Source organism: Neopelma chrysocephalum, unplaced genomic scaffold, assembly GCF_003984885.1.
Source record: "Neopelma chrysocephalum unplaced genomic scaffold, ASM398488v2 Primary Assembly neopelma1_64, whole genome shotgun sequence".
Lineage (NCBI taxonomy): Eukaryota > Metazoa > Chordata > Aves > Passeriformes > Pipridae > Neopelma > Neopelma chrysocephalum.
The window spans coordinates 3,284,146-3,302,601 of NW_020897721.1; the positions used below are offsets into that span (position 1 = coordinate 3,284,146).

General features: G+C 55.6%; 2 protein-coding genes across 3 annotated transcripts in view; one reads left to right on the forward strand and one right to left on the reverse strand.

Moving 5' to 3' along the window:
- The window catches only part of LURAP1 (leucine rich adaptor protein 1), an 11,327-nt gene extending 10,689 nt beyond the window's left edge, over positions 1–638 (reverse strand). The window contains exon 1 of the mRNA XM_027683027.1: positions 621–638. Within this exon, the coding sequence (XP_027538828.1) occupies positions 621–638 (18 nt within the window). The remainder of the gene's footprint in view (positions 1–620) is intronic.
- POMGNT1 (protein O-linked mannose N-acetylglucosaminyltransferase 1 (beta 1,2-)) overlaps positions 1–15,706 on the forward strand; it is a 21,286-nt gene extending 5,580 nt beyond the window's left edge. Inside the window, exons 1-22 of one of the 2 annotated variants that reach the window (XM_027683142.1) lie at positions 7–33; positions 793–974; positions 3,982–4,090; positions 4,446–4,561; positions 4,869–4,934; positions 5,321–5,434; positions 6,084–6,201; positions 6,481–6,579; positions 7,085–7,212; positions 7,809–7,879; positions 8,179–8,254; positions 9,726–9,809; positions 9,941–9,982; positions 10,149–10,207; positions 10,725–10,797; positions 11,092–11,220; positions 11,530–11,655; positions 11,808–11,872; positions 12,263–12,307; positions 12,487–12,622; positions 12,913–13,022; positions 13,301–15,706. In XM_027683142.1, coding sequence (XP_027538943.1) covers positions 864–974; positions 3,982–4,090; positions 4,446–4,561; positions 4,869–4,934; positions 5,321–5,434; positions 6,084–6,201; positions 6,481–6,579; positions 7,085–7,212; positions 7,809–7,879; positions 8,179–8,254; positions 9,726–9,809; positions 9,941–9,982; positions 10,149–10,207; positions 10,725–10,797; positions 11,092–11,220; positions 11,530–11,655; positions 11,808–11,872; positions 12,263–12,307; positions 12,487–12,622; positions 12,913–13,022; positions 13,301–13,403 — 1,980 coding nt within the window. In that variant the 5' untranslated portion in view covers positions 7–33; positions 793–863 and the 3' untranslated portion in view covers positions 13,404–15,706. Of the gene's footprint in view, positions 1–6; positions 34–792; positions 975–3,981; positions 4,091–4,445; positions 4,562–4,868; positions 4,935–5,320; positions 5,435–6,083; positions 6,202–6,480; positions 6,580–7,084; positions 7,213–7,808; positions 7,880–8,178; positions 8,255–9,725; positions 9,810–9,940; positions 9,983–10,148; positions 10,208–10,724; positions 10,798–11,091; positions 11,221–11,529; positions 11,656–11,807; positions 11,873–12,262; positions 12,308–12,486; positions 12,623–12,912; positions 13,023–13,300 lie in introns of those variants that run through there. The other variant, XM_027683143.1, reaches the window with a different exon arrangement.
- Positions 15,707–18,456: the final 2,750 nt, after the last annotated feature.

The window sequence follows — 18,456 nt, forward strand, 5'->3', positions numbered from 1 at the left end:
GCCTGGCCCCGCCTCAGCCTCCTCGCGCGGACCGTGAGTAGCGCGGCCGGCACACACGCACACAAACACACACACACGCTGCGGCCCCCCCCGCGCTCTCCTTGTCGCCCTCCCGTCTCTCCCTCCCCGCCTAGAGCTCCTCCGTGCCCTTCGCTACCCCTCTCCCCCCGAGAGCCTCTGGGCCCCCGTCCCGGGCGGCTGCGGTGCCTCCAGCTCGTCGCTGGTGCTCCTGGGGGACGCTGTGCTCCGGCCGGGTCTCTGGGTCCCCCGGGGCTCTGCATCCCGCCCGGGCCCGGCTGCTCCCCGCAGGGCTTGGCGTCCCCTGGGCACGGCCCCTCTGCCCCGGGGTGCTGGGGCTCCAGCAGGGCATTCCTGGCGCTGCTCCCCGCGCCCGGGCTGTTCGTGGGGAGGGTGCGTCTCTGTACGGGCACATGCGATCCGTGGCGGCCCCTCCATCGCACCTGCGGGTCCGGGGCCTGTCGCCAGCTCCTGCCTTTGGGCAGCTTTTTTTTCCCGGAGCATGGAAGTGGGCCCACGGCACTGCAGCAGCCTCCAGGTTGGCCTGGAACAGAGGCCGTCACCAGCACACGGGTTCATGGGCTTCCCATCGCCCTACTCACAGTCTTGGCCTCCTGCATCGCTCCCAGTGGGAGTGCTGGCAGGCAGGGAGGCTCCCAGGGGCTTTTAGTCAGTGCTGTTCATGACCACTGTCTGTGCCAGGCGCTGCCTTTGCCGGGGAGGGGGTTTGAAGGTGTTCCCCTCCTTCACCCTGCGCCCGTCCCACCCTGGCAGGGAGCCCCGATGGACACGGGAGTGGAGCAGCACACATCCTGACCCCTGCCCCCGTGCCAGCCCCTGGGACCATGGAGGAGTGGAAGCCCAACCCCGCCGTGAAGCCCCACAAGAAGCGGAGCTGGTACCTGGCCTGGAAGTACAAGCTGATGAACCAGCGCGCGCTGCGGAAGCTGTGCCAGGTGAGTCACTCGCAGCCCTGCGGGGGATTAGGAGGGATAATCCACGGGATTTAGGAGTTTATGGAGCAGCTCCATGGCTGGTAGTGGGTCTGCTGGCAGTCTGGGTGACCTGACATGCTGGGGAAGCGTAGCTTGCTCCCAAGTTTGCTCCCTCCAGTGCCTTTGTGCGGAAGGGCCTGCCGTGTCTGGCAGCTCCTTTCAGCTGCAAAGGGACCTGTTGAGTGGCTATGGGAGGAGACACAATTATCCAGGTGGCCTTGGGAGTCTTTCAGCTAGAAACCTGGCTGATTCCTGCCCTCCTGGCTCTGGACCCATGCACGGTGCTGCAGGGCTCAACCTGTAGAGGGAAACCATTCTTGCCTGTTTGGTTTGCAAACCAAGCCTGGCGTAGGACATGACAGGTGGACAGAGAAAATAGGGCTTTGTAACAGGATCTCATGCCCCAGAGGCAGCTGGCGTCTGGGAAAGCTGCAGGCTTGGTTGCCTGTGCTAATCCTTGGCAGAGACGGCGACCTAAAGGGTGTCTGAGGGTGTAAGGACAGGAAGGGTTTGGCCCCATGGCAGCAAACAGCAGAAAAGGGGCCTTTCCTGAGAGGAGCTCATAACATCTGGCAGTTGGTTGCTGTGGGAGGGAGCAGGGGGGGGTTTTGCATCTGGAAGGATGAAGGCTGGGGAAGGAGATTCCTCAGTTCTGTGTCTGATGGGATGTTCAAGGCTTGGGAATGGGTCTGGTCATTCAGGCAGATTTTGCTTACTATGCTGGGGCAACGGGCTAGAGCCTGCCTGCTGTCATCTCTGTCCTTTGTGGCACTGCTGTGGCTTAAAAAACAAATGAAAATTGGGCTTAGAATAGGTAAACCCAGAGATTCGGGTATGGAGCAGCCAGGTCTGCAGCATCTGAGTCTCCATCAGCAGCTCTGACTGTGTCAGCTTTGCTAGACCCAGCTGCTGGTCTTGCTTAGTGCTGACTTATTCCCTCTGGTCACTGGGGCTGCTCCCTCACATCCTCAGCACTGAGCAGGGTGAAGGTCTGGGCAGGTTGGGAAGGTGGCCTTCCTGCCTCGCTGTGAGCCCACACCTTTGTTCTTGCCTAATTAAAAGCTTTCTGTGCACAGATCCCAAAAGGTGCTCGTGCTCCTGAGTCAACAGCCAATTAACAAGCCAAAATGCCATAGTGACATTTATATCATCGTGTTGTGTTATTGCTGGTTTTCCATTTTCCCCAGTTGGTCCTTGGACCTGTTTGGCTGCTTGGCAGTGAGAGCAACAACACGTAGTTTTGAGGCAGTAGCTGGACAAACAGGGCAGGAATCCTTTTAGTGCCTCTCACTAAGGGCAGGCCTGTGTGTGATCCCAACTCCACACCAGACTGCAGAGAATCAAGGGTCCTAGAGCTGAAAAAGCACAGATTTCTAGGAAGAAAGCTGTTGTGGGGCTGAGGGGCAAGGGAAGAGTCTCAAAAACACCCAAAACCTGACTGAGCACCCCTTGCCAGGGGACCAAGTTATGAGCACCCTCCACCAACTTCTCCCCTCCTCTCTCTTGGTTGCTGTGACATCTCCATGCTGAGCCTTGGGATTCTCCAGGGAGGTTGGTAGGACCCTGAGCTTGCATGGCTGAAACTGGAAACCACCTGGTACATCCAAAGCAGGGCTGGGCCAAGGGGCCAGAGCTTTTGGGCCATGGGGTGAATCTGCCAGCAACACATAGCAGTGACATTTGGGCCTCTGTAGGGGCTCCCTTGTGAGCTGGACAGAGCCTTGTGGCATGGAGGCTGTTGGTGGAACCCTGCAGCAGTGTTGACTTTGGGGGTAGCAGCTGCTCAGGACTTTGTGTCTTTAATCCAATGGCAAAGCCTTCCCTCGCTTCTTGACTGTCCAGGACAGCTTTTGGGCTCCCTGCTGGAGCTGTTCCCCAGCTCTGGGGCAGACTGTAGCTACTGGTCAGGGCCTTTGTCCCCTTTGAGCCCTGTGGCCACCATGTGCTGCTGTCACCTTTCCACCACAAAGCAGCACCTGGGCCCTGGGTTACAAAGCTCCCTGACTCAAGTAAAGACAAATTGTTTCAGCTGAGATCTGACTTTTCTGCATCCCAGCCCAGCATTGCAGCTATAAGACCATCCTCTTGGCTGTGGCCAGACCTGCTCCTGCAGAAGGTAGATTATTTCCCAACATGAGGTGTTTGTGGTCCAGGTATTCCTGTGTGGCTCTGTCTCAGCAGGGGCCCTGTTAGGGTGGAGCAGTTTCTGCTTTACACTGGGTCCAAATACCAGGAAAAAGACTGACGTTGAGGAAGAGAGGAGCAACATGCATTTAAATAAAAACAGGTGCTTGTAAAAGTGATGTAGTCTTTTGCACCTCCTCTTGGTCTGAGAACAACAAGGCCATGGGCAATGGTGATTGTCACAACAGGGGTTCTTATGAACTGTTCCACAGCCCCCAGACCTTCCCACAGCCCTCTGTGTCAGCAGCCACGTGGGTTGCATTGAAGTTTGCTGCAGATAGTAAAGCTGTGGGCTGTTCTCTGCAGCCTGTGGTACAGTGCTCTTTCCTGAAAGCAGACCTCAGTTTCTTCCCTTTGTTTGTTTTAGCTGCACAGCATCTCCTCTCCTCTGAATACCCAGAGTGCATCCTGTCATTGCAGGGGGACAGATGACAGTAGTGATGCTGCAGGAGAGGCAGAAGTTAAGGTTATCCTGAGAGTTGTATTTCTGAATTACCAAACTCTTTGCCTGCAGGGGCCCCTCAAACTTGATGTAATATTTTAGCAGGAATCTGCTCACAGATGTAGAAGCAGGGATATGTTGGAAGTGGGTTAATTCTGATTAATGCCTTTCACCATAAAACTCGGTCACCTGTATTTTTTTCTCTTTGCTTTTCCCAGAAGAAAACAGGGTAATTGACAGATGCTTGTGATCCCTTGCAACATCTCCTTGGGGTGCCCTGCAGCCCCTGCCAAAGTGGGTTGTTACTTACAAATTGCTAACACAAAGCATCCTGCATTGCAGACAGGTGCTGTTCTCTTCCTGCTTGTGACTGTGATTGTGAACATCAAGCTGATCTTGGATACCAGGAGAGCTGCTTATGAGGAGGAGGAGGAGTCTGCACAGGATTACGGTGAGGGGCAGCATTCTCTTGTGCTTTGAAAGCAAGGAAACTGGAGGGAGAGAAGTAATTTCTTTAAGTCAGGACTAATTTGTGACCAGCTACAACACAAAAGACAGGTCTGTGCATGTGGGTTTAACAAAAATTGGTAGAAAACTTTGTCCCCGTTACTGGTCTGTCTGCCAAAGGCTTTGGCACATTTGGCTGTAGGGATCTGTGTGGGGATAAACCTGTTGCCATTTTCCCATCCCTGCCATCCCTCCCATGGCTACTTGGGCTGGGATGCCTGGTGGGCATGACCTTCTGGAGGCCTGGCTGGGCTGGGCAGGGGCAAGACTGGTTGAAACTGGGCGTTTCTCCGCTGTAGATGATGAGATGCTGAACGTGGAGGTCGCCAGGCACCCTGTCAACAACAAGAAGGTCCTGGATGTCGAGGTGTATTCCAGCCGGTCCAAGGTCTACGTGGCTGTGGATGGGACGACAGTAAGTGACGGGAGTGCTGTCCCTGTGTGCAGAGGGTGGATAGAGCTGAACAGGTGAAGCTGCAAACAGCAGTGGTGAGAGCAGCTCAGTGGCAAGGAGGTTAGGAGTGGATCCCCCTCCTGCCTCTGGGACTCCGGGATTATTCTCCTGTGTTGTCTTCTGCTCTGGCACCCGCCACTGCCATGGGCAAAGCCAAAACGTCACAGGAGAGAGACTTGCCCCTTGTATGGGGGCTCTGCTGTGCCAAATGGACAGGCAATAAGAAGAGGTCTTGGCATATGATTCTCATCACTTAATCCACTTGCAGGTCCTGGAAGATGAGGCTCGGGAGCAGGGAAGAGGGATCCACGTCATCGTCTTAAATCAGGCCACGGTAAAGCATCCCCACGTGTCTACATTTGTCTTTCTGACTGGGCAGTTTGTCCTTGCTCTTGATGTTGGGTGCCTGAGGAGGGAAGTCCCCGAATGCTTTTTGTCTGTAGTTTGCAGAGTGTGACACATCACCCAGACTGTCCCTGTGGGGTTTCCCCTGTGCTGCCTGCTGTCCCTGGGGAGTGGGCAGGGGAGGAGTTGTGAGGTTGGGTGATGCTGTCCCAAAGGCCTGAGGGTTGAGCTTGACTGGGGATTAACTCCCTGGCATACCGGAAAAGCCACTCCTTGTGTTGCTCAAGGAATGAGGCTTCCAGGACAGATTTCCATAATTCTGTGTGTTGGTACCATGTGGTATTTAAGATGCATCTGATGTTTGAATACTAATAGGGTCATGTGATGGCCAAGAGGGTCTTTGACACCTACTCTCCTCATGAAGATGAAGCCATGGTACTTTTCCTCAACATGGTTGCCCGGGGCCGGATCCTGATCTTCACCATTAAGGTATGTGACCCTCATGTCAAAAGGAAAAGTCATCTTGAGTCAGGATGCCCTGAAGCTCATCTGGGCAGTAGCCTTCTGAATGTCACCAGGCATTCCCAGTGCTAAATGTCACATCCCTGCAGGGCTGCAACTCCCTGACTGGATCACCTCTCTTGCCCTCCCTTGTTGCTGCAGCTACTGTTGTGTGTCCTGCAAAGCAGGAGAGCAAAAAGCAGATGTGTCAGAGCCTGCAGCAATAAACAGGGGGTTAGGTGGAGAATGGACATGAGGAAATACAAGGATGTGGTGGGATCCTTCTGTCTCCCAGTTCCAGGCTTTACAGAGGTTCTGTGGACTGTGCTGGCTCTGGGCTGCTGTGTGACAGCTCTGTGCTGCTTCAGGGTTCCAGGTTTAGCTGTGTGAAGCGTTGCTTAACACGAGGCCCTGCTTGAGAACATTTTGGTCTCAAGGAAACAGGAGTCCATGACTCCTCTGGACCTCCCTGTGGGTCATGATGAAGCCACCAGCAGCTTTAGTGGCATGGAGACATTGAAGGTTTCAGGATCAACTGGTTGAAGGGTAGGAGTGGGCCCTCTACTTCTTTGTTATTGATGGAAGACTTTCCTTGTCAGGAGCCACACCTCAGCTGCAGGGTTGTGTTTTGTTGCAGGATGAAGGCTCCTTTCACCTCAAGGACACAGCCAAGAGTGTCCTGAAAAGCCTGGGGAGCCAAGTTGCACCATTCCTGAGCTGGAGAGACATGTGGACATTTGTGGGGAAGAAGGGAGGTGAGTCTTGCACAGGCTGGGAGAGGGTTTGTGGCTCCTTTTTTTTGGGAGAAGCCAGGTGAAGACAAACCCAACCTGCCCCCAACATACTGTACGAGCAGGGAACAAGTCACAGAGAGCAGCAGCTCGGTTGGGAGAGTATGGAGGTAGAGTGTGTTCCTTCAGCAATTTGCCAGAGGCCAATGGGAAAAGGTGCCAAGCTGCCACCTAGCCTGACAGCCCCTGGTCATGCTTTGATGGGCCCTTCCAGACAGTCCTGACCCTGTGTCCCTGCTCCAGGGGAAGTGTACGGGGAGAAGCACGCCAAGTCACCTGCCCTCTCGACATGGGGTGACCCTGTACTGCTGAAGACAGAAGTTCACCTGACATCCGTGGAAGGTAAGAAGTGCAGCCTGCCTGTGGTATCTCCTGGAGATCTGCCTGCTTCCTGGTTTTAAGTCAAAGCCGTGGGTCTGTTAGCAAAATCCCAGGATGGATTTAAGGCTGTTTCAGATGGTGGTGGTAACTTTAAAAATGGGCACAACTTCCCTTCTGCCTGCCTTCCTGGCAATTCCATGCATGATTGTTGAGAAGGGTGAGGACAAAGAAGTGGGAATGTGGTCTGGACATTTGTCACCTCTCCAAACCAGACCTGGTTTGGTCTTTTCTGACTGTTGGCCTTGAACAGCCCATTGCTGCTCAGAGAGGCCATAGGTGGGGCTGGGCTCTGAATGGCTCCTGTGGTTGTATCCGACATCCAGAAGTGTTGATTGTTCATGGTACCAAGGACTGGCTCGGTGGTGGCTGAGCCCAGGGACAGCCATGTGTGTGGTAGTGCAGCCTGGAGCACACAAGGTGAGGCCCTGAGGATGACAGGTCTGTGTTTGCTCCTCGGTACCTCCAGATGCTGAGTGCCATTGGCCCGACACGGAGCTGAACCGGCGCCGGAAGAGGTTCTGCAGCAAAGTAGAAGGTTATGGCAGCGTCTGCAGCTGCAAAGACCCCACATCCATCGAGTTCAACCCTGATCCCGTGAGTGCCGGGGCAGAGTGTTCAGGGAAAGCTCCGGGAGGGAGGGCTGGGCTGGACCAGGCATGTTTTGCAGCTCAGATGCAAAGCCCTGCTCTTAAGCACCAGCTGAGTATTCCAAACTGCCCCTGGGCAAGCCCAGAGCCTTGGCAAAGGTGAGATGGATACATGGGGGCAGGTGATACTGGGGAAAGGGAGTTCCCTTGCCCTGAGCCCCCAGCTTACACTGGCTCTGGGGACATCAGTGTAAGCAGCAGAGTTTGTACCTTTGGAGATGGAGCAGCTATTGTGGCCTTTGGGCTGTCCTTGGCCCAGTGCTGAAGGGTTCAGACAAAGGTCTCTGAGTGGATGCAGACTCTGATTTGGGAGCTGGGGCAGAGGTGGGGTGAAGGAGAGAAGCTGGCAGGATCTCCAGCAGTGCTGAGTGGTGTCCTGGTTGGTTGGTGTGGTCCTGCACTAAAGGACAGCACTATACAGCTCTGCTGCTTTAGCAGCAGGTCCCTACCCCTTAGAACCTGCCCTCAGTGCCATAAAATCATAGCATCGTTGTGGTTGGCATAGCCTCTCCTACCCGACTCACACACATTGTTCTCTTCCAGCTCAAAGACAATAAAGTGTTTGATGTGCCTGTAGCTGTTATTGCAGGGAACCGCCCCAACTATCTGTACAGGTAAGCACTTCAGGGGGCTCCTCTGCTCTGCACTACAAGACCAGGCATGGCCCAGGCCCTTCCCTTTCTGCTGCTGGCAGGATCCAGCCTCCTCCTGGGGTTGCATGAGCAGCATGGGCCGACCTGCTTGGGCAGTTCCCTGGGTCCTTGGCCATGGGAAGGCTAAGAGCCCGAGGGCAATAGGTCCCGTTCCCTAATCATGCACACTTTCCCCCATCCCAAGGGATCCATACCCTTCTGCTGAAGGGCCTGTGCCCACCGGGGCTGTGCTGCTCTCAGGCCCCTCCCTCTCTCCCCAGGATGCTGCGTTCCTTGCTGTCGGCTCAGGGCGTCAATCCACAGATGATCACGGTCTTCATCGATGGCTACTATGAGGTGAGAGCATTCCCAGAGATCCATGTAGCCAGCTCCATGGTCCCCCAGCCAAGAGTATGAGGTTCTGGCCCAGTCCTTGGTGGGTGGCAGGTTATGAGCCCTGTCACCCTTCCTGCTGCTGTGTGCTACACTGCTCCTCACCTGCTCCTACATAAAGTCAGCTCAGCCAAGCCATGCCTGTGGATAAAGCTGCCTTGGCCTTACCCAGAGCTGAGTTGATGTCTCCATGTCAGAAGGGGGCTGGTGTGCAGGAATGAGGTGAGGTGGTCACGCTGGGCTCTCCCTGTCCTCTTCTCGGTTGATGAGCATCGTCAGCCCCTTGGGCAGGGTCTGGGTGTAACACCACCTGTCCAGCTCCCTCACGTGAAGAGGAACAAACCAGTCCCACCATGCCTGTCCAGCTCCACTCTCAGTAAGAAATGAAGAGGCCCAAAACAGTGTGTTTTCACAAGGCTCAAAGCTGGGGGCTCATGAAAGCTGGGGCCAGGTGGAGGAGAACTGGCCCTTTAGAGGGAAAGATCTTCCTCTCATCTCAACCTTATAAAGCCCTGGAGAATCCTACTGTAAGTCCTGGCTCTCTTGCAGTGAAATGAAGTCTGGGACAGGCATGTGGGGTCGTAGTAGGTCTCAGGAGCTTGCTAGGCCTCCTCTCTGCAACATCTGGTGAGTTACTGCCTGGTTGCCTTGTGATGGAGACAGGGAAGGGAACAGGCTGTTCCCTTACAGACCTCTCCCACCACTGCCACGTTGTGGGGCTGGGGGAGCTGGTTTGTTTATGCAGACTCTTGCTGTACCACATCAGAGTGGTTAAAGATAGCAGCATCTATTGCCATGGCAACTGGAGCAGCATCCCTCAGCTACGAGGGGGCAGCCTGGATGCTCATGCTGCCATGGTGGATACCAGGGAAAGGGGGTTGGTGCTGATTGGTACAATGGGAGCTCCTCTCTTTTGTGGCTTGGAGGTGGGATGCACAGTAAGGGGATGGAGAAGGCCTTGGTGGGTCCTTCTTGGGGCAGAGATATGTCAACCCAAATATGAGTTACTTCTGACCCCAGTGCAGATGTACTTGGCCAGAAAGGTTTTTTCTTGGCAACTGTGAGAGAAAATTTGAGTTGATAGCAGTCTTGCCATTAAGCAGCTACTAGGTGTTCCTGGCTATACCTGTTTTCTTTCTGCACTGTCCATGGGGGACTGGGAATTTGGGGCCTCTCAGGTATTCTTGGATACAACTTTGGGTCTACAAACTAGCAGGGCTAACAGGAACTCATGGCGATACACAAGAGCTGGAGGGCCAGGAGGGTTTGGCGAGTTCTGTGCTGCAGGGTCTACAGCACAGCATCATTTTGAGCCTCACTTGCCCCCAGGGAGACAGCCATGTGCAAGGATGTTCTTGTCCTGGGGACCTGACACTGGCAGAGGGTGGGGAGAATGACCCACATGTTTGATGAGCTTTGTACTTTTCCATTGCAGGAGCCAATGGATGTCGTGGAGCTGTTTGGCCTCTCAGGAATCCAGCACACTCCCATCAGCATTAAAAATGCGAGAGTTTCCCAGGTGAGAGAGTTTTTTCCAAATCCTGGGACAGTTATTTCCAGGGACCTGGGATAGCATTTGAGGAGGCAGGCTTAGGCCCAGATCTGTGCCAGGCTGATGCTAACACAGGCAATGGATGTCTTTTCTTGTAGCACTACAAAGCCAGCCTGACTGCAACCTTCAACCTGTTCCCGGTGAGTGTGACTGCTACAGTGCAGGGTGTCCCTGGCATCTGTGATCCCCTCTCATGGGAGCTGGAATCAATCCTCAGGGGCAGGGAACAGCACAGGCAGGGGACACTGCCTATATCTGCTCCGTCCTGTTTGTCTCCATCCTTCTGACGTTCTCCTTGCCCTACAGGAAGCTAAATTTGCTGTGGTTCTGGAGGAAGATCTTGACATTTCAGTTGATTTCTTCAGGTAAAGTTGTGGGTTTCTGTGTGGGCAGACCATTTCCTGGAAGCTCTGTGGCTGCTCAGGAGAGGCCAGATCCCTGCCATGCTGTAGCTCACTTATCTGAGGCTGTGCAGTCCCCAGGCAACAGCCTAACTGAGCTCTGCCCATAGAGTCTTTAGTCCACTGTCCTGGCACTCAGTGCAGAGTGACTTCAGGGTCGGGGATCTCTTCCTGGTTTGCTTTTTGGGGACACTGATCCATTCTGTGCATATGTGGTTGGGGCTGCCCCATAGGAAGAGGACAGGGACAGTGTCTAACAGGGCTCCTGTTTCTCCCTAAGGAGGAGAGTCTGATGAGCAGGGGACAATGTTGTCCCCTCCCCTTGGGGAGATGCAGCTTAGCTTGTTTTCAGGTATTCCTCCCTACCAGTTGGGATAAGTAGTCCCAGCAGTTGGAGGTGGCTCATCCCTTGGTGGAGAGTTTGCCTTGTTTTACATGGTAGAAGGATGTTTGACTAGGGACTGTTCAACTCTTTCCTCAGCTTTCTGAGCCAATCAATACACCTTCTGGAGGAGGACGAGAGCCTGTACTGCATCTCAGCCTGGAACGACCAGGTGAGTCAGGGAAGGATGGTGGAACAGGGCCACCTCTGCCCTGTGTTGTTCCCATGTCAGTCTGGGGTCCAGGTTCCATCTTTAAAGCAGAGCATCCTAAGTGAGTCTGTCTCCCCAGCCCTGGACTCTTGAAAAGTGCCCCTGCAAATCACCATCCCGTCCCTGCTATGTGCTTCCCACTGGCTGTTCCCTTCTTCTCTGTCTCCACTGAGGTTCTTAGTGGAGCACAATATCTTCCTTTTTGGTGGGGTAGGGGTGCTTTCAGGGTGCTGAACAATCTCCATAACATTGCAGGGCTATGAGCACACAGCTGAGGACCCCTCACTCCTGTATCGTGTGGAGACCATGCCAGGCCTGGGATGGGTGCTCCGGAAGAGCCTGTACAAGGATGAGCTGGAGCCAAAGTGGCCAACCCCTGAGAAGGTGAGTACCCTAAGGGACCCTGACTTCTGCACCCCATCTCTGCCCATCAGAAGGCCCTGACCTTCACCCAGACCCTGTGTGCACAGCTCTTGGAGGGGCTGTCCCTGTGCTTGAACTGGATGCCCAAGCAGAATGGATTTGGGACATTCTGGTTGCTCATAACCAGCCACAGAGCTGGCTGGAGCAGCCCAGGGAGGCTGGGGCCAAAGGGGCTGGACTTGGTGTGGGCACCCAGAAAGGTCCCTAGATGGCCATACTACCTAATCATGTCCCCAAACTTGAGTGTGAGTGGCAGTTTCCCCTCTCCAGCTCTGGGACTGGGACATGTGGATGCGGATGCCCGAGCAGCGGAAGGGCCGGGAGTGCATCATCCCCGACATCTCACGCTCCTACCACTTCGGCATCGTGGGGCTCAACATGAACGGCTACTTCCACGTGAGTGACCTGCGGTCCCCAAGCCCTGTCCTGGTGCTGATCTCTGACTCAGACACCTTCCCAGGTAGTGGAGATGCTTGAGGTCATCCCCAAGTGCTGCTGACTCGTGATCGAACACAGTTTTCCTTCCCTCCCTTATCTCTTCCTCCCAGGAAGCCTATTTCAAGAAGCACAAGTTCAACACAGTTCCAAATGTCCAGCTTAAAAATGTGGAGAGGTGAGTGCTGGTCAGAATGAATGAGATCTTGATGAAACAGTTGCTTGTCTCCTCACCCTTGTCTCCTTGTGCTGGACTTGTCTCCCCTCCTTCTGGAACAGCCATAACCTCCTGCATCAGCACACTGGCCTCTGCTGGGGAATCCTGGCACTGGTTTATGCAAGGTTGGGTTTGGCTTCCCTGTGCTGCAGGTGGATATATTAAAGGGTCATGTTTTTGCTGCCACATCTCCAGGATGTGTGGCAGTCACTGCTCTCCATTTGTTGGTTCCAGCCTACCTTTAGTATTACACTGGGGCAGTCTTAAATTTGGATCATTTTGGATGTTCCCTGCTTATCAAAGTGCCTGATTTTGCCCTGATCTCTGTGTTCTCTCCTCCTCCTCCCATAGCTTGAGGAAGGATGCCTATGAGACTGAAATTCATCGGCTCCTGGGGTAAGTGCCTACAGGAAGGTCGGGAGGCCACAGGGCACACTGGGTGAACCAACCAGGACAGAAGGAAGGGTGGAGATGGCCCTGGTAGCCCTGGTAGCCCTGGTGCCTGTCTGAAGTACTCTGCCGTGGGAATAGGGAGGAGGTGGCGTCCCCTCTCACTCCCTGTTCTGTTTCCACAGTGAGGCTGAGGTCTTGGACCACAGCAAGAATCCCTGCGAGGACTCCTTTGTGCCCGACACAGAGGGCAAGGTCTACGTCATGTTCATCAGGATGGAGCAGGAAGCAGATTTCACCACCTGGACTCAGCTTGCCAAGGTGAGGCCCCTGACATGGCCTGTCCTCAGGCCTGCACTGATCTCTGCATTGCTGGGAAACACCTGGCTGTCATTCTTGGGTTTGCCCATGGCATCGATGCAGCTCAGCAAGTGGGTTCTTGGTGTCCCTGGGTGATGTTAAAGCTCTCGGTGTGGCTGGAGGGGGGTGCTGCCCTCTCTGCACTGTCTTAGTGAGGGCAGGGGTGGTGGCTCTTCCCATGCCAGGGGATGCCTGGCCTTGGTGTCTGTCCTCAGGCTCTGATTCCTCTTCCTCCCACCCCACTATCCTAGTGCCTCCACATCTGGGACCTGGACGTCCGTGGGAACCACAAGGGGCTGTGGCGGCTCTTCCGCAAGAAGAACCACTTCCTTGTGGTGGGGGTCCCTGCCTCCCCCTACTCGTGAGTATCAGGGACACAACAATTTGAGTAATCCCCCATCTTCATGGCACTGTCCCCTGCCTGGCACAGTGCATCATCCATTCCTGTCCTAGCCCAATCCTGGTGGGACATCACCCCCCCTTCTTAGTCTGTGTGGTGGGAGGGGGGACAGGATACATTCCCAGGGCTGGAGGATGCCCCTCTGGGAAGGAGATCATGCCAGGCAGTGCTGTTGGGAACTGAGGTCCTGAGGGAGACCACCACCCCTGCCTGCTCCCATCCAGCTCCCTCACCTGCAGGTCCAAGAAACCCTCGTCGGTGACTCCAATCTACATGGAGCCCCCTGCCAAGGAGGAGGGGGCGGTGGCAGTGCCAGCGGTTGCAGCAGCAGAGCAGACCTGAGACTGGCAGCTGGAAGTGAAGGGGACTGGGGGAAGACAGAGACCCCCACGGTGCAGAGCCAGAGTTGGCAGCAGCTCTCGGAGGCTGGTGACTGGATACGGACTCCTGTTTTGGGCTGCAAAATGAGATCTTGGGCTCCCTCCAGCCCCCTGTTGTGGTCTCCCTCTCCCTTGCACAGGACAGGGTCGTTCCCTGTAGATATGTCACCCCCACCCCAGGAACTTTGGTTTTTTAACACAGACGCTTTACTAACGCTGCTCCTTTTGCCCCCTGGCTGGGCAAGGCTGGAGGAAGGAGATGCTCAACTGGAGCCTAGAGGGGGCCTCAAGAAACACCTCTGCTCCCCTTTTTGGCCCCAAAGTCCTGAGAAGGCAGCATGGTGCAAGTGCTGCAGCCTGCCAGCTGGGTGGTATTTATTAACTTTTGCCTGGCTGGCTCTGTGCCCCATGGTGATCACAGTGGTGAAGAAGGGATATTCCAGCATCTCTTCTGTTACCTGCACAATGGATGCACCTTGAAGACTGTATGCAGGGTTGGACATCTTCCTGCACACTGGCTTTGCTTCGTGGGCTGCAGGTACTGGTGCAGCCCAGCTCACGGGCAAAAGGGAATGCTGAAGAGGAGCTGGACCTGCTGCGGACACGTCGGGGACACCCCGTACCCAGCACGAGGGCTGTCAGTTCTGGAAGCTGGAGATGACTGTAGATGGAAGGGGATCAGACTGTGCTGCAGCTCAGACCATCCTCACTCACCTTCTCTGTGGGGAGCAGCCCTGCCCCCCGAGTCGTGGGAGAGGGGGTGAAAGTGCCTTGCAGAGCGAGATGGGAGCAGCCACTGGCCGTGCCCCTGGCTGCAGGGGCAGGATGGGCCGGGGTCCTCTGGAGCGAGAGATGCTGCACTATGACATGGACCTTGCCTGTGGTACTGTACCCTGTCTCTCCCTCTTCCCTGCCCAGCTATCTCCTGCTTCTGCTGAAGGCAGAGGGAGTTCCTTCTCCTGAATCCCCACCCTGACTGTGGTACGTTGCTAGCAGGGAAGTTGTGAGCTGATCTAGGATGGGCAGCCTGCCTGTCCTGCTGTGGTACATCCCTCATGCAGAGGGAGAGGGAGGAGGTTCCTGTCCCCCCTTCCCTGCCTTAGGAAGGACCCCAGGGTCCCCTCCTGTTCCCAGCCACTCAGTACAAATGCCCCCCTTGCACCTGGGGGGGCAGTCCTGGTCCCCTTGCTCAGTACACCTCCCTGTCTCATCCATGCAGCAAGAGATTGCTGCTCAGCCCTTTCCCTGATGTCACAGGGGTTCTTCCCCTTCATGTTCTCACTGTGAACTGAGCATTGGGGTCTACATACACTACACTAACTTATTTATTTATTGCTTCTGGGAAGGGGGTGGATAACAGGAAAGCAACATGGAGAGCTGGCAGCCCCCAGCCTGTGCAGGAGCGGTCGTGGAAGGTTTGTCTCTTGTCCCCCTGGCTCCATCCTCTGTTCCCTGCCTTCCTCCCTTGCCTGCAATAGGAAGGAAAAGTTGCAAACCAGGGAAATGTCTTTGGCCAAGGTGATCCCAGTGCAGCTCTAGTGTGACTGCAGGGACTCTGACTCTTCTGGTCCTTGCACGGCTGCCCTGGCAGCAGGAACGGGTTGGATGCAGGAGGGGAACAAGAGAGTGCAGGGTGACATCCCAGAGCCTGCAGCACCAGTCTGGGCTTCAACCCTGCCCTGCTCTGCCCTCCCCAGCACAGGGACTCCAGCCTGGCAGCCAGCGGGCAGGTGGCCCCTGTGCTGACCCTCAGGGTAAAAGAGTCTTTTTCAGAGTGATGGAAAAGGGACTTGGCTTCTTTTTGGGGAAAGTAGCTCGCTCCCCATGCCCTGCTTTGGAAAAACTTCCATGGCTCACCATTACCCTTTCCTTAGCATCCCAAGGCCTAGTTTCTATGCCCCCTCAAAATAAAGGAACCCCCTTTCCCTTCTCTGGCAGGGCTCAGGCTTGGCTTCCTCCCAGCTCTTCCTGGGGCTGGGGAAGGTGGTCCTTGGGGTAGGGAATGGCTAAACACAAGTTCCCCTCTCCCCTGGTGCCAACCCTGCAGTGACCAGGGGGCTGTGGGCTGTGGACTTGACTGGTGGGCATCATCTCCCTTCTCTGCACACCTCGCTGGGCCTGCTGTGTGCTGTTCCATTCCTCCCCGTGCCCCCAGCAAGGCTCGGGGGTGGCAGCCGTGGCAGGGCTGGGTGTGTGGCATCACCAGGGTTTGCCGCTTTCTGAATCAAATTATTTTTTCAGGAGTAAACGTTGCAAAGCTGTTGAGCCTCATGTGTTCCATTGCCTGGCCTCATGTGTGGGCCTGGGCCAGGCTCCCTGGCTCAGGGCTCCTGCCTGGAAAGGACAGACTCCTGTCCCCTGTGCAGTGCAGGCCTGGCCATGGGCTAACGGTGGCCCTGGGCCTGTGCCAGCAGAGGTCCTCCGTGCAGTGCCATGCGGTGCCAGCGTGGCTGGCACAGGTTTGTGAGCTGTTCCCTCCTCAAGCTTTATCACTTTAATCTTCATTATGGAAACTCTGACGAGCTGCCTGGCGACTGCTTGGCGTGACCAGCCCCCTTGTTTCCCTCAACACCTCCAGCTACTGATCCCCTGAGAACTATGACTCATCACCCTCGTGGCCATTCCAGATTTCTGCTCCCATGGGGCAGGTAGCCTTGGGAGGACTGGGGATGTACCCATTTTTGGGGCAGAGACTACAGGACCCAAATGAAATGGCAGTGGGAGAGTGTCAGCCACCAGCATGGACTGACTGCAGCCTGCATCCCAGACTGGCTGCCTCCTGCTCCCCTGCCTGATCCCTGCAGCCAGGCTGGGCTGCCACCCCTTCCTCAGGACCAGGCACAGCTTTTGGTGGGGGGGCACGGCCCTTGCCAGAAGCTTTTTGCCTGGCCCCAGGGGCTTGGCTTGGTGATGCTGGAGGGGCTCTCACTGGCAGCCTCTGCCTCCTACCCAAACCCTTTGGTGCTGAGCTGCTGCCAGGGCACCACAGGCAAGGGGAGGATCAAGCTGCTGGGTTTGCCCTACGACAGAGCCCCGCAGAGTGATGGGGGCTCAGGTCTGACACCCACCATATCGTGCCCACCTCGAGGAGCCAGTATGTGCAAACTGCTGTGTTCATAGGGGCCTCCCCTGCTGAAATGGAGGCACGGTGCTAGAAACAGGTTAACCCCTTTGAAGGGGGAGCACCTGTGCCATGCTGATGGAGAGCCTCAGCTCATCAGCCCCAGGTGATGGTGATGCCAAGGCTCATTGCCCAGGGGGCTCAGACCCTGGGAGCTTGTTAGATGACCTGGGTCGCTCCCCATCCTGTCCTCTTTTTGGGGTCTCACTCCCTTCCTAGCACAGCCCATTGGTGCTGGAGCGTGCCCGGCTGGCCAGGAGCTGTCTGGGGGACTGGCCTGTCACCTTCCCTCTCTGGGAATCCTTACCCCTGGTTCCCACAGCTCAGCCCCCTGAGCTTTAGCTCGTGCTGCCCGAGCTGTGGTTCCCAGGTCTCACCCAGACCCCTGCAGCCCCCCCAGCCCGGCCTCCCTGGCTTTGTGCAGCCCTACAAAGGAGAACCTGTCTGGGCTGCTCTGCGTCCCAGGAGCTGGCTGATAATTAAACAAAAGCAAAATAGCTTTGGCATGAAACTTGACCTTTCCAGAGCTTGTGGGGGGTGGGGAGTTTAGCATAATTTCTGGTGGTGTTTATTTTTATGCATTATGGTTTTTTGCCAGACATCTCTCTGCTATGGGAGCAGGGAATCCCTGTGTTCCGATGATGGGCTGGTTGGTATGAGACAAGCTCCAGGCTGACTCTTCCCATGGCACATCAGTCCCTCTGTGCCCCACAGATAGAAGGAAACACCCTCCAGCCACTCTTCCAGGATAATAGATCCAGAGGATCTCTAGGATGGAGAGATCTCAGCACTAGAGGGATGCTGAGTGTGCTGACCCCATCCCCTTCCCTGTGTGGGAGGGAGTCAATGATGCTATGCCCAAGCCAGTTGCATCCCAGCTCAGGGAACTGATCCTAAATTTTCAGCACCCTCTGCTTCATAAAAAGTCCTGCAATGCCAAGGTGCCCAAACTGCTCCCAGGAAGGGGCTCTGCTTGGCTTCTCCCCTTGGTCCCAGCTGGGGGGGGCTGCACCCAGCCCATCCCTGTCCCTATCCCCTGCTGCGCTTCCCGACACAGGGCTGCCAGCTCCTGTGCCCACGCCCAAGGCTGGCAGTGAATTAATCTTCAACTGGGTACCCAGAATTGTTGCTATGATGGTTATTGTCCCATGATGGTTATTGTCCCATGTCCTGCCCAGCACAGAATTAATGATTAACACCCCAGGTTCAATGTCAGCTCCTGCCTGCTGCCTTTTGAACAGCCCTTCCATCGCCTCCTCTGATACCCCCACAAATAATCAGAGCAGGGAGCTGCCTAGAAAGCACACTTGGGGTTGGGTCAGCACCCGGGCAGGTTTATCTCTGAGGCATGGAGGAAGAAGAGGAGAAGGAGACCCAGGGAGTAAGGCTATGCCAGGAAAAGTGTGCATTGCGTCACTTCTTCCCTGGGCCAGTCCATGCCCTTCGAGGATGTCCTCTCCTCCCTAATCCGGGAACATCCTGGCCAGGCTGTTATGCAGGCGGGGGAAATTCCCCACAGAGGGCACTCCTTGGGCAGCTGGTGCCAGAGGAGTTTGCTTTTGCTTCTTAATTTACTTCTTTTATCAACACAAACACAGAGAGGTGCAATTCCTCCTTCCTCTCAGGTACCTGTCCCCATCAACACTAATTCCCTGGAAGGAGGGGGCGGCTTCTTTCCTGAATCACTGAGTGCTGAGCACTGCCCATCCCCTGCCAGCACAGATCCCTGTGCCACCCAGGGTTTGGCACGTGCCAGTGGAGAGTTCACCCTACAAATCTCCTGGGACTGTGGCCCGTGTGTGGCACCCAACATGGCAGGGCAATGGGTGCACAGGCACCCAACATGGGGCTTCTGGGGTGTGAAAGGCAGCTCTTCTGCCTTCCCCATATGGCC